Source organism: Gadus chalcogrammus, chromosome 13 (assembly GCF_026213295.1).
Source record: "Gadus chalcogrammus isolate NIFS_2021 chromosome 13, NIFS_Gcha_1.0, whole genome shotgun sequence".
Lineage (NCBI taxonomy): Eukaryota > Metazoa > Chordata > Actinopteri > Gadiformes > Gadidae > Gadus > Gadus chalcogrammus.
This window is the reverse complement of record NC_079424.1, coordinates 16644912-16659459: the sequence shown is the minus strand read 5'-3', so window position 1 is coordinate 16659459 and position 14548 is coordinate 16644912. Positions and strand designations below refer to the sequence as shown.

Genomic DNA, 14548 nt, shown 5'->3' with positions numbered 1-14548 from the left:
GTTACCAGAAAGAAATTATGCAACCTGTCTATTACGCCACACAGGCACGTACTTTCTATGATCAAGAGGTGTTGCTCATGGCTCCACCTATATCTATACCACAGACAACAACACGCTCTATTGTAAGTCAGCCTTACTCGTAACGGTAGTCTAGAACTGAACTCACACATCTGCTCAAGCTTCATAGACAAACACACAGTAGAGGTGGGACTCATATTCACCCTAACCGATCATTGGGCCTGCAACGCAACACAATTATAGAACTCCTGTTACCTTTCATTTAATTATAGTAATTGCCAGGAGAAGACTTTGTCTGGAGCCTGTTGACCAAGGATTATTTTTTCACAAAACCTGTAGGACTCATTCTATCTGGAGCAAGCATCTTATTGCAGGAATTCAAGAGGTGAGTGTGTTTTGTAAATTAATTGAAATGTTAGGCATGTCAATTATATATATATATATATATATATATACATACATATATAGACAATGCCTGTTTTGCAGAGATCCTACTAAGCGCAAGCAGAGTTTGTAGAAAGCAGGCGTTTGTGTTATGTGCAGAATATCATGATGGCTTGGATGTAGCTCCACGCCAAAGGATGCATAATTTATATTATGTATGTATGAATGTATGTAGGCACGGTGGTTTATTACATAGGCCTACAGGGCAACCTGAATAAGTCATTATTATATGAGTGTGGGTTTTATATCTACATCTGGATCATCAGAAACACAACAGATGATGTGTATGCCTTGTGTGGTTTGAGAGGCTTTCTCTGGTCTACATCCTGTGTCTGTTGCTTGGCTACAAACACAAACCCTGCTGAACCCAATGATATTCGCTGCACAACCCCTTAGTTGCCGTTCCGTGTTGACATGCTCAAAGTAACTCAATTGAATGTGACCCTTGAAAGGTCCCCATTGTAACATTTTCCACACGTTTTTTTCTCCCTAGAGACCATGGGGAACTGCCCCCTCAAATTCCGTACCAAACAGAGATCTCAGGGTAACCCCATCGCACCAGGTAAACCACGCTCAGAGATCCACTCGTCACACGTCATAACCGAATCAGATCTATTACAGTCTTCTTTGTTATGATGTATTTGAAAACACATACGAAATTACATTCAAATAATAGTAATCATAACAATCCATCTCCGCCCTCCAAGGCCTCCCCGCCTGCTCTGCAGATATGAACTTCGTTGTGTCTCTGCATGACTTCCCCTGCTACGGCGAGGCCGGGTTCTCCCTGCAGGTCGGGGAGCGTCTCTCCGTCGTGTCCGAGTAAGTGACCAACGTCCTTCTGGGACAGAGGGAGCGGGATGGCACTGGTGGCACTACTGGCACATGCAGACCCAATCTCTCATTTCCGTTTCAGACTCACCAACTTTTTTCAAACTGTCATTTCCCTTTTAGACTCACTCTTCTTTTTCTTGCTTTTCCACTTGACAGTGACGGGGATTTCTTGATGGTTAAATCTGCGCGCACGGGCCACGAGATCTACGTGCCCACCGAATGCACGTCAAAAGTGATAAACAGGTGCGTTGGCTTCTCATTGAATGACTGAATGAAGATTTTATTTAATTTTTGTGCCACTTTGTGTTCAATCCCATGTGGGATTATATGACATAGCAATAGTAAAAAAAAAACACCCATACAGAAAAGTAGTGCTCCGAGCGACGACGAACCCTGTGCGACACATGGGTGGGACCGGTTCAGATTGTTTATCACACGTCTCTGCAACCAGCTCCCCTGCAGCCCACGCATCCTGCTGGGTCTGAACATTTACATGATCCTGACTTTGCGTTTGTGTTGTATTTTCAGTAGGTAGGCTAGATGATTCACTCACTCCAGATTTAGAAGATACCCCTCAAAGAATAGGAAAGAAATTATGTATTTCGCTCCCCTAATCTCTTTTTCCTTTCTATGATAGAATGTTGGAAACCCAGCTCTTATCAAGATGTACTTATACCTCGCCCTTGCTCTGTTTTACATAGCATCCCCCTCAATCTGACGAATTTATGTAGTCGCAACCGTATCCTATTCCAGAGACACATCATACACATACTCCAACGTACCTCGTTTGGCAACCACCACCCACAACTTGGTAAAAACGTATAAAGCCCAATAAATATTGCATGGCTCTATGGCAGACAGCCTCACTTTTTGGGGAACTGTTTAAATCCCCATACATACCTGCTACATAATGCAACACTGGGCCACAAGCCTGATATAGTGTGGAGTAGGTAGAAAAACCAATATCCCTCAAGAGTCTTTGCTTGCGTGTATCTGCCCCGAGCGCACTGTTTGTTGATGCAGCCGGTGGAGGAGAAGCCTTTGAAGAAAGGCGTATGTTTCTGAAGATACTCACATCCTGAGCGCCCTTCGAAGGGGCGTGGGTGCAGCGAAACCCTGATGTCAGGGCTGCTGGGTGGGGGTGAAAGGTCGGGGGGAGTCTGGGGAGCAGCTCTTATCGTGGGTAAACGTAGACAGATGTTCAGCATCAGAGAATGACTTTTGTTCCTAGGGCGTCGTGACATGAGCTTCTGTGTGCCAACGTGTCAGACCTCGTCCAGTGGACAGTGTTGTTACAGTGCAGACGGTGTTGTTCCAGTGACCTTTCCTTACATGGAAACCAAAACTATATGTTTTTAAAAAGGAATGAGAAATGTAATTTGATGGAACATTTTGTTTGCAGGTGGTTCTTTAAAGGCCTCAGCAGGTACAAGGCCGAGGAGCTGCTCATGCAGACCCACAACTGCACCGGAGCCTTCCTAGTCCGGGAGTCAGAGTCCAACCCAGGTTGGCTTTTCTTCTAAATCCCTTATTTTTATTTTGTTTATCAAATCACACTCCTTGCCCGTTATTTCATTTGACCGTTCCAAACAGCCATGATCACGAAAACGACCAACATAATGAGGGTGAAGAATTATGAATGTTTTGAATGAACTCAGTCGAGCCTATATCATATCTGTTCTTTTTCTTTGTCCCAGATCAATACTCGTTGTCTGTATTAAAGAGACCCGAGTCGTACTTGGGCTCGGTAAAGCACTACCGCATCAGCCGTATCGCAAACGGCTGGTTCTACATAGCCCAGAGGCTCACCTTTTCCTCCCTGCAGCACCTTGTTCAGCACTATACTGGTGGGTGCACGGTGACACAACACTCGTAAAAGCAGACTTTACCTGGTCGGTTGGGGAAATAGTTGCATGACACATCCAATTATTTTCCTTACAGAGTTCACCGATGGGTTATGCTGTACCCTGGATAAGCCCTGCTTCGTCCTGGGTTCAGACAACACCTCCCTAACCATCCCCACAGAGAGGAGCGTTCCTTTGCCGTTGGCGATCAGAAGACCCACCATTAACTGGAAGGACGTCACCAGGTGCAGAATCTTTTTTGTAATGCTGTGCTCACGGTTGCCACAAGATGGCGTTGTTTGGTTTAATCGCTAAACCAATCATTATTCAAACATTGCTCAAATGCAATGCCTTAACATGTAAGAATTATCTTATTTGGTTTCCTTATTATCTCTTCAAATACGCTTTTTAATGTTCACAATTTTACATAGAACAATAGTAGCTTATAGGTCATTTCAGGACAGTTGTGATTCCTCTTGGTCAACCAACAATATCCTGTTGGTTGATTCCTTAATGGCCGCAGTCTTAATGCATTAATCTTCTGAAATAGATGTCGCCTGCGTAGGCCTATAATTTCATTACTCAAAGATTTTCTTATCGTTTGTCTCTTCGCCCAGGTCGATGCTTTTCAGGGGAAACAGAGCGGAATCAGAGCACTCTCTGGTGAGCGATGGCCTGAGGGAAGCCATCAGCTCCTACCTCTACATGACGGAGATAAATGAGCGAGACTTCGTATGATGGAAGAAAAGACATGAGAGAGACACATTATGTCATGAGTGAGGCCAACCACAGAGGTCCACAGAAGAAAAGCTGGCCCTTTTTTTTTATAATTGTATACCCTCTTGAGGATGGGACCGCTCGATAAGACACTACATTTTTTGGAGTTATATTTCAAGAATCTTTATTTAGCAGAGAACTGACCAGGGGGCCTGAATGTTTATGGCTTTACATTAAAGAATGAAATGTGAGTTATGTGGAATCCAAATGGAGATGTGGTATTGGGTTGTTATGCAATGTCATTGGTATCCAATTTGATTTGAAAGTTATTCATAATGCATAGAGTATACCATCCTACCTATCTCGTTGCAAGCAGGGTGTAATACTTTATCGATTAAATAAAGGAATAAATGCTTGAAATTGCCTTGCCTGAACAATGCCAACAAAACCAAAACATTATTCATCGAATAACCACTAGATGTCGCTCAACTACATAGAAACACAAGCGTTGTATCAAAGCGTTGGACTTCCTGCCTAGAACAGTTCAGTACAGGAAGAAAAAAATAATGGCGACGCTTCAAGGGTCCCAGTCCCCTTGGACTGGAGGAAAACGGAGAAAATGCAATGGCAATATCGTCACGAAAATCACAGCTTGTCAAATTACAGGCCACGGGTTCAACCGAGGCACTCAGGTAAGAGATCGAGCGGAGCCCTGGCCTGAAGTAGACGGTTACGATACTAGCGTCTGTGCTCCAACAACCAGGGACTTAGGGGCTTCTGAGACGTCGTTCACTAGGTGGACGTGGGGGCGAAGTCGCTGCTTGGTCTGGCTCTACTTACCAACAGTAGAGCATATTTATGAAACGAACAAACTTGGTGAACGGTTATCACCGAAAATAAGTCCAGCACCCGTCAAAAGAGGAACTATCTCGATCGAAAGGGGATCTTTGTTGTTAGCTTATCGTTTCATTAGCATTCTGTGCCAAGCAGTACCCGCTAACGGTACGATGCGTGGATCCCCCAGGCTTCCGCTCATGCATTTGGTGCTCATTTGAATCCTATTCATTTTTAAGCCAGCGGGGACTCAGTACCTGGGTTAATAAGGTTGCTGGTGGTACTAGAGATGTGAATATTGGCTACCATGTTAGCCACCATGTCGTCAGTGTGCTAAGCCAGATGAGCAGCTCAGGTGGTTACGTCACCACGTTAATAACAATAACTATGTGTGCCCTTCAAGGGACCCTACGACATGCTGTAAGATGCTCTGACAACGATCATATTACAGTTGGGGCCCACGTCTTATTTGGGATTTGGATCAATGCAGTAACATGATTAAGGACGTGATGTGTTCAGTAGTAATGCGCAAAATATATTCTCCAAGTTAGGCCTGCTGTGAATTGCCTTTTGAAGTGCAGCTTGTTTTATTTTGCATGTTTTTAATTATAAGTTGCTTTCCTTTTTTAAACACAAGCCAACAATGGTTTCAAGGCTAAGTGTTATTGTAATCCATCATAATAAACAAGCTTAATCTTTTTTTATTTTGGTTGTGAAGTTGACACTTTCCTAAGAGAAAGGTTGCCAACATAACAATGGGAAACACAGTCAAACAAACACAAAACAATACATTTAAACTCCACACTACTGGCTTTCCAAATAATTGGAAAGCTGTAGATATGGAAAACCAACAGCCTTTTTTAAGGCCCTTTCTTTTTCCTTCCTTGAATCCACTTATTCATATTCCTGTGCTGTAGCTCCCTGGAATCCTGCTGGAGGAAAGGGACAGGCGAGTCAAGTGGCATGGCATCCCTACCATGCTGCAGAAACTTCATGACAGCAGTCATCCAAACAGCGACCTCTCCCATGCCCACAGCCTACTCAAGGTAAACAAAAAGGCTCAAGGGTACCCAGGCTAGCAAGTGCTCAATTAGCGCTGGCTTCAATAAGAAAAGGTTATTTAAGGCGAACAATTAACGTTGAATAAATCTTTTAGTTTTTTATGTTTTTCATAATGCAAATAACTCCAACCCCATTCATTGTCTTTTAATCAGGTATTGTTGTCCCAACTCTCCATGGAGGCCATGTCTTTCGTCACGGAGGACAGAAAGACAGCTCAGGAATCCACCTTCCCCAATACGTACACCTTTGAACTGTTTGGGGGCGTGGACGTAAGTTCAGCACAGCAAGGAGTCATTTTAACCCATAGCCGTATGCTAAATGTGCTATGATGTGATTTGCCGTATTAGGCAATCATTGTGTTTAATTGAGCCTCATAATGTCAACATTTCCCTGTAATGGACGTTGGGGATTAACTCAGCTCTTGGTATTGGACCTGCAATGATTTTGTTATTACAACTGTATTATAGATGTATTTTCTCTCTTGTATCCAAACTATGTTGACTTTTTAACTGCTTAATGCATACTAACTTGTATGCCTTGCCTTCCAGCTGCTCGTGGAAATCTTGATGAGGCCCACCGTCACTATGCATAATAGTAAAAACCAAAGTAAGTAGGAGTGATGTCAAGCATGCTATGACATAGGGCAGTGCGATATATCGAATATACTCGATATATCTCCGAAATAGCTGTGTGCGATACATACAATTATTATTTCGTAAGTATAGAGTATTTTACGGTCATCTGTGTTTTTTCAACGGCAGCTGAGACTTGCCTTGGTTTCATGTTCAAAACATTCTCCGGTGGCTTTCTCCCTCTCCCTCACGCAGTAACGTGAGTGAGGGGCAAAAAAAACCACTCGCGTCACACATTCACCAACCAATCCCACGTGACATCTAGGTGCGGAAGGGAGGGAACTAATTTTCAAGTTTCTTACGGTTTGCAGCGCAGGCCGGCTCAGTGTAGCATAGTGTATCATAACCAATACAATTGACAATTGAAACATGGAAGCGGACAAATTGCTGGTTCCTAAAATAACTAATAAGGGATCAGTGATCTGGCAGTTTTTTGGATATCGAGAGGAGGCCGTGGAGCAAAACACGCCAATGCTTGTAACGTCTTCTTGTCTTATCTGATGTCGTCATGGTTACCAGCTGCACACTCCGTAACAGTTACACACACAATCGGAATACAAGGTGCTCCCTCGTCTTATGCTACTTTTCTAGCTATAAGTTGGCCTCGGAAAACATCCTTGTTTTACCCTACTTCAAGCAACCATAAAGAGTACCCCGGCAAGGCGCTGGGGGTAGAGGGCAGCACACCTACAATTCCTAAATGAATTCAATGGGCTCAAAAGTATCGAACTCATTGTATCAAAATGAGTTTATAATATTATAATATAGAGTTCTTTATATTAATATTATATAGAGTTATTTGTGTCAAATATTTTTAGATGATTCAGCCTTAATGTTTATAAGCCTATTAATGTCATGAAAGGGAGAAAATGTATCAGTATATTAATTTTTTCCCATATCGCACAGCCATACTATGACATACATCCATGTAGACTACACACACACCAGACACACGCACACGCACACACACACAGGCTCATGATTGACTGTGTTTTTGGTCTTCCTAGTGAATGATGACTTGGTGAAGGACTGCCTTAGTGTGCTTTACAACTGCTGTATGTGTGTAAGTATACATCAACCTTTTAAGTGTTAATGTAGTCTTTCCGTGATATAAGCTATATGTATAAGCTATAAACTCATCACGGCCACCCCATTGATGAACCTGACTGTGACTCATGTGAAAGGGGGAGTAAACGTAGTCCCCTGACGGTGGGGATCCTCTGTCTCCCCAGACGGAGGGGGTTACCAGGAGCCTGGCGGCCCGGGATGACTTTGTGCTGTTCCTCTTCACCCTGATGAACAACAAGAAGACCTTCCTGCAGACCGCCACCCTCATCGAAGACATCCTGGGGGCCAAAAAGGTCGGAGACAAAGTTTCACTGCAGCGTCACACTTTATTTGTGGCTCTCAATGACGTTGTGAAATTTGAAAGGTGAGGTCTCGTGTTCGGAATCATAACAGGGCCGACCCTTTAATATCTATTCAATACGTATTTGTCCCTTCATTGTTTAAGCTTTAAGTGTCAAAATAATCCGGGCATCCACCCAAAATTCCTGTAAAAATAACAAATTATGTATGGTGGCAAAACGCCTTGTGGCAACTAGTGCTGCATTCTTGGTCCTGGCCTGCAGTCCTCTGCTCTGTGTCATGACCACTCTCGTCCAACCTGTTGTCCTGTCCGTCCACACACTGTCCTGTCCATTTGAAAACGCATGACACACCTAGTAATGATGGCCATCCCCCTACGCTGTGCTCAGGAGATGATCCAGCTGGAGGGCATCCCCAACCTGTCCGGCCTGGTCCAGAGTTTCGACCAGCAGCAGCTGGCCAACTTCTGCCGCATCCTGTCCGTCACCATCTCGGAGCCCGACGTGGGCAACGATGACAAGCACACCCTGCTGGCCAAGAACGCCCAGCAGAAGAAGAACAACACCCCCTCACGCGCCGAGGTCAACCAGGGTAGGTTTTAAGCAGCTTTAAGGTTGTTCAGGAGTTTTTGACCGGACATTATTCAATAATGACATGTACTGAATGTAGGCTTACGTTATACAGTTATATAATTATACTGAAAATAAAATCTGGTCATCTATTGACCAGATTATTATTTGGTTGGTATTTATTTTATCCATATTCTACGTTTCTGGGTTGAATGGTGGGAAATGCTGTTATAATATTAATAATATTACTATTATCCCGTTGTTGGGTAAATGTAGACAGTGCCGCTCTAATGTAGGGACCAGTCGCCTCTCGGAACGCAAAGCCACACATGAATGTATGTTCTGCATGCATCACAACCATCCCATCGAACCCAAGTCCTCATGGTCCCTCCGTCCCCTCCCCCTAGTGGCGCTGCTGAACATCCCAGGCTTCATCGAGCGCCTGTGTAAGCTGGCCACCAGGAAGGTGTCGGAGGCCACGGGGGCCTCCAGCTTCCTGCAGGAGCTGGAGGACTGGTACACGTGGCTGGACAACGCCCTGGTGCTTGACGCCCTCATGCAGATGGCCTCAGAGGAGACCGAGCAGAGCAGTACAGGTGAGTGAGTAGAGATGACGGTGGATATAATGGGGCATCAAAGCTGTGCCGCGGCAACCTTTTCCCAGCTGCCTTTGTTTGAACTCAAACACACTTTTTACAACCTTCTATTTTATGTGCATGTTACTAATGAGCTGGTAGGAGTATGGCTTCTTGCTCATGGCTGGCTATGGGTCGACGACAGACTTTGGGGATTGAAACCACTCTATCAATTTGGTGTGGGAAACATAAACTAAGTGCTTGAGTGCCTTTTTGCATGGTTTTGTGAGGATAATAATTTCTTTAACCCAACAAAGGATGAGGATTACACACAGCTCATACAGGTGGCGTCTTGGTAGCACATTTCAACATTGCCTTCTCTTTCCTCCAGAGTCCTCAGACGAGAGCTCCCTCGCCACCAGCCCTCTCCGCCACCACCTGCCCCAGTCCATGAAGATCGTCCATGAGATCATGTACAAGGTGGAGGTGCTCTACGTGCTGTGTGTGCTGCTCATGGGCCGCCAGAGGAACCAGGTATGATGCTTCAGGTCCTTATCTGGAGCAGTGTGGGAGGTCAAGCTGCGGCAGAACATTTAGAGAGTGTGTGCAGTGTGCATCCATCCTCAGGACGATGCATTACAAAAGGCATTTGTAGCTTTAGCTTTGCGTTCTTCAGTGCAAGAGTGCTTTTACTTTTTATATCATCTAGATATAGAAAAGTACTGTCCACTCCCCTCCCATGGTTGTAAAAACGGATCCCCATTAGCATATATTTTTTATCAAAGGCATTCATGTTCCCAACCCTCAAACCATGTAAACAATAAGGACGATGGAAAAAGAGCCGGGACAGGCAGCCCCTGTAATAATCGTCATCTTCGTTGTTGTTGTTTGTGTAAAGAAGCAGAACTTCCTCCTCACCCCCATCCCTCTGTTATCAGGTACACAAGATGCTCGCTGAGTTCCGTCTCATTCCGGGACTCAACAACTTGTTTGACAAGCTCATCTGGAGGAAGTACACCGCCTCCAACCACGTGGTGCACGGCCAGAACGAGAACTGTGACTGCAGCCCGGTATGCAGCTATACCCATTTAATACTGTTCAATGCAATACTAATACAGAACCAGGAGGGCTCTCACTGAGGCACGTCATTGTTGTTGGGGACCAAGTCCTGATCGCAGGAAAATATGCACGCCATCAAGTTAAAATAGTTAGCATAAAATTAACTTCATAATGTGGTCAAACAAGTGTTTTTTTAAATAACATGAATTAGAAATATAAAGGTATATACAGCATTGCTCTATGAAAAAAATTATGAAAACTGCTTCCTAATGTTGATATTGTAGTTAGTATAATAAGTATTTATTTTATTTCTCAACAGGAAATATCGTTTAAAATCCAGTTCCTGCGGTTGCTGCAGAGTTTCAGCGATCACCACGAGTAAGTGACCACCGCACAATGTCCCATCTGTCCCATTGGTGGTGACCCATGAAGCATGTATTTATCCAAAACCCCTCCCTCTGTTTCCCTGTCTGTCCCCCTCGCCCCCCCCCCGCCCCCAGGAACAAGTACCTGCTGCTGAACAGCCAGGAGCTGAACGAGCTCAGTGCCATCTCCATGAAGGCCAACATCCCCGAGGTAGAGGCCCTGGTCAACACGGACCGCAGCCTGGTGTGTGACGGCAAGAAGGGCCTGCTCACCAGGCTGCTCACCGTCATGAAGAGGGAGCCCCCAGACTCCTCCTTCAGGTGAGGCTCCACTCTGCTCTCCACCTCAACCCTGGCTAGGAGGCCTAGAGGCCTCTTGGGTCTATATTGGAAGTGCGTTGCTTTCGTACGTTTCCTATATTATCTAATTTGTGCAACATTTTAGCAAGACTAAACGTTTTTACACTGCCAAATATGCCCGTCTTATGCACGACTTTTTCCCGGCACAGTCCGCACGTTTACACTGACAGAGGTAAACTGAGTAAGAACCCCTATTTACCCTGCCAAACACCCAACACACATTGGCGGTTTCATTTCAATGTAAATGCGATTAGACCGCTCCGCGGTGCCAGGGACGGGACTAGGGTAGAGGTGTTGCTGCGTTGTCTCTACAACAGAGACAAGGCAGCGATATCAACATGAGTAGTTCTAACTGGAGAGACTGAAATCCACGAGCTGCTGATCATGAGAGAAAAAGTGAAGCAGTCTTATTAAACGAAGACGGGGAAAGATGGTGCGATCTACGAGAAAGAATCAGAGGGACTTTCCCTTGCAAAGCTTTTGTTGGGATTAAAACCAAGTGGTCACCAAAATGAAGAATATGTTGGCATTTTTGCACTTAAATAGTAAATAGTTAATCGTGTTTGTAGCCTACACTCGGATGTATACGCATTCTTGCATGCAAGTCCCTTGAACCATAAAAAAATGTAAACATTCGTAGTATGCAAACTATTCTAAAGAGGTCTATTCTCCGTGTGTAATCCCGCCATCTCCAGTGAACCTAGAAAGCCGGCTCCGTGACGACAGGGGATTTTACCCCCTCGGTTTTACACAGGCAAGATAGGGAAATTGCCTGGCGTGCCGTGCCGAACTGGCTTGGCAGTGTATAAATACCTTAGTTGTAATTGAATGGCTCCTAAAGAACTTGAAAGCACTCAAATGTAATAAAGTCCTCCTTATGTCACATTAAGTGACATGGTTTGGGTGTCTTACTGGGCTTAAAATATTGCCTCTCAAAAACAGCAATTTTCTCATAAACGCAACAACAATCTTCACTGCCGCTGTAAACAAATGCTCAAGGGGAAAATGAGCTGGTACTCAGAAGACAATGAAAGTTCTAGGAAATGCTTCCTCCCCCTTTCTATTTTTATTTTGCATTTCTCCTGCTGCTGGCTCCCTTCAATCTCCAACTCCTGGTGTTTGCTGTGTGTAGATTCTGGCAGGCGAGGGCTGTGGAGAGCTTTCTGCGTGGGGCCACATCCTACGCAGACCAGATGTTCCTCTTGAAGAGAGGACTGCTGGAGGTAAACCGTCGTTAAACCATCCTCACACACGATTAAAAGGCTTTCTAGAGCGCAGAGCCCGTCCTTCCTTTTTGACCAGTTCTGTCACATTTCTTAGGCTTGTGCTTTGTCTTCCCCCTACCCCTCCTTCTCACTCACTCACTCACTCACTCACTCACTCACTCACTCACTCACTCACTCACTCACTCACTCACTCACTCACTCACTCACTCACTCACTCACTCACTCACTCACTCACAAACACGCAGCACATCTTGTTCTCCATCATCGACAGCGGCTGCACCTCCAGAGACGTTCTGCAGAGCTACTTCGACCTGCTCGGGGAGCTCATGAAGTTCAACATCGACGCCTTCAACCGCTTCAACAAATACGTCAACACGGAGGAGAAGGTGTGTCTCCGTGGCTGCACGGGCCCCGTCAGACGTCCCCGGTCCACTACAGAGCATCACCATCTCCCTGTCCCTCTTGTCCCCCAGTTCCAGACCTTCCTGACCCAGATCAACAGCTCCCTGGTGGACTCCAACATGCTGGTGCGCTGTATCGTCCTCTCCCTGGACCGCTTCGAGAACCAGACGGAAGACGTCAAAGGTAATCTGCCGACACGTGACAGCACGTCCATCTCTTTAATACGTCACGCTGCACGCAGTGAGCGGGTCATCGCCCCTCTGCATTGTCAATGAATGTTATGTCTATATTAGTAGTTTACTCTATTTACTTTGATGTTTCTGGCTTGAGTGGATCAACTTACACTTTTTCTCTGGGATCAATAAAGTAATCTGTATCTGTAACAGAATGCTGTGCGTGTCTCCATAGGAACAGGGCAATGCATTTTAACAACAAATGGGGGCCATTTGGTGTGGCGTGGTCTCATCATATCATGTCTCAAACTGTGGAATATGTTTCAAACAGCTAGAGCGTAAAAAAACGTCTTTAGAAAATAAATGTATTATATTTTACGGCTTTGACCTAAAGATTAATCTTGGTTCAAAACCCTTTGGCCATGCTAAACCTTGGAATGGAGCACCTATATTTGAATTACAAATTCCCTGCTTCCCCATGTTCCCTTCTTGGTACAGGCGTCCTAAGCCTCCAAATGGGAAAGGCAAAGATTGTGTCATGATAAAGCGGTGAACAGACTGCTCTCCTCAGCAGGGCGGAAACAGGCACCATCTGCTTTCAGAAAGCTGCCCACTCATGGCTGCTGTGGGCTCTGTGAGGGGCCAACGCACAACACTGCCCCACAAACGGAGCAATAACGCAAGCTCAACGTATACCACAGCACAATGTTGCACTAAGTTTAGCTACAAACATTGATAGTGCGATGAAGCACGCAGCCCTGATCCTACTAGAGTCTCTGGCTTTTTGAAGTGCCTGTGTTTTTTACCGTGTGTGTGTGTGTGTGTGTGTGTGTGTTGTCCAGTGGTGGAGGTCCTGTCTGAGTGCTGCCTGCTGTCCTACATGGCCCGGGTGGAGAACAGGCTCACCTTCCTCTTCAGACTGGTCAACATCATCAACGTCCAGACGCTCACACAGGTCTGTACCCCCTCTCACACTACAGTCAGGGCAGATCCCTAGCACTCTCGGAGGGATGGCAATCCTGGTTCCAGCAATATTTGATTGCTATAAAAAGAAGTTGTGTGATTGAGTCGTAGTTCACGTACTTGTAGTTTTAAAATCCTTTTGAAGCAATGGTTGCCGTAAACTGTGCACTGAAACGCCTCCCTTTCCCTGCCCCCGTGTGTTCCTACCACTCATGGTGCGCGCCATCCGCCCGGCCCACCTCCCCCCTGTAGGAGAACGTGAGCTGTCTCAACACCAGCCTGGTCATCCTGATGCTGGCCAGGCGGAGGTCCAAGCTGCCCTTCTACCTGGACGCCCTGCGCGAGAAGGAGTACGCCGAGAAGTACCCCGGCTGCCTGCTCAACAACTTCCACAACCTGCTGCGCTTCTGGCAGCGCCACTACCTCAACAAGGACAAGGACAGCACCTGCCTGGAGAACGTGAGTCCGGGCCTCCCTCCCTACCGCAGCTTTTACTGTCTCTGGTTGTGGTTGTCCATTAGCGTTACCAATAGTTGTTGTATGTGAATGTAGCCATGCCACTATCGTGGTTTTTCTTCCTTTTTGGTTCTCAAAACAATTTTATGGAAATTGTTGATCAGATTAATTTCCGATAGGACATTTTGGCGCCACTGCAGGAAGTACAGGGCAATAGTTCGAATTTAATAAAGATGACCTTAAAAATAAAAAAAGGCGGTAGAATAGACATTTGAGGTAGAGATTATTGAAAGTAAAGTAAAGTGTCCAGTTTTCTTTTAGGACAGATCCTTTGCCAACAAGTATGCATCCCTCGGCCTTGCCCTCATGCGTTTCCTTGTGTGTGTTTGCATGTTTCCCCCTCCACACACACAGAGCTCCTGCATCCCCTTCAGCTACTGGAAGGAGACGGTGTCCGTCCTGCTGGGCGTGGACAGGACCTCCTCGTCCGCCATCGCCAGCTACATCGACGAGCCCTACATGGACCTGGACACGGACCCCCTGGAGGAGTGACCAGCATAGCCCCTCCCCCTGCCCCCATCCCCCACCCCCCACTCCCCCCTCCCCCCCACACTGTCAAAGTTCTCATGTTGGAGGCGGTGGGCGTG

At 45.8% G+C, this 14548-nt stretch overlaps 2 protein-coding genes across 2 annotated transcripts; both read left to right on the top strand.

Annotated features, from left to right (window-relative positions):
• The first annotated feature begins 110 nt into the window (after positions 1-110).
• Positions 111-3878, top strand: sla2a (Src like adaptor 2a). The gene is made up of 8 exons (XM_056605335.1): positions 111-403; positions 956-1024; positions 1170-1284; positions 1453-1539; positions 2699-2802; positions 2994-3143; positions 3238-3385; positions 3758-3878. The coding sequence occupies exons 2-8, from the start codon at positions 961-963 to the stop codon at positions 3876-3878; spliced, it is 789 nt and encodes a 262-aa protein (XP_056461310.1). The 5' UTR covers positions 111-403; positions 956-960.
• A 545-nt stretch (positions 3879-4423) lies between these two features.
• Positions 4424-14464, top strand: trpc4apa (transient receptor potential cation channel, subfamily C, member 4 associated protein a). The gene is made up of 18 exons (XM_056605329.1): positions 4424-4549; positions 5609-5737; positions 5906-6022; positions 6302-6359; positions 7393-7448; positions 7618-7746; positions 8143-8344; positions 8730-8918; positions 9289-9431; positions 9836-9967; positions 10276-10334; positions 10457-10642; positions 11814-11904; positions 12153-12293; positions 12381-12492; positions 13325-13437; positions 13698-13904; positions 14316-14464. The coding sequence occupies exons 1-18, from the start codon at positions 4424-4426 to the stop codon at positions 14451-14453; spliced, it is 2328 nt and encodes a 775-aa protein (XP_056461304.1). The 3' UTR covers positions 14454-14464.
• Positions 14465-14548: the final 84 nt, after the last annotated feature.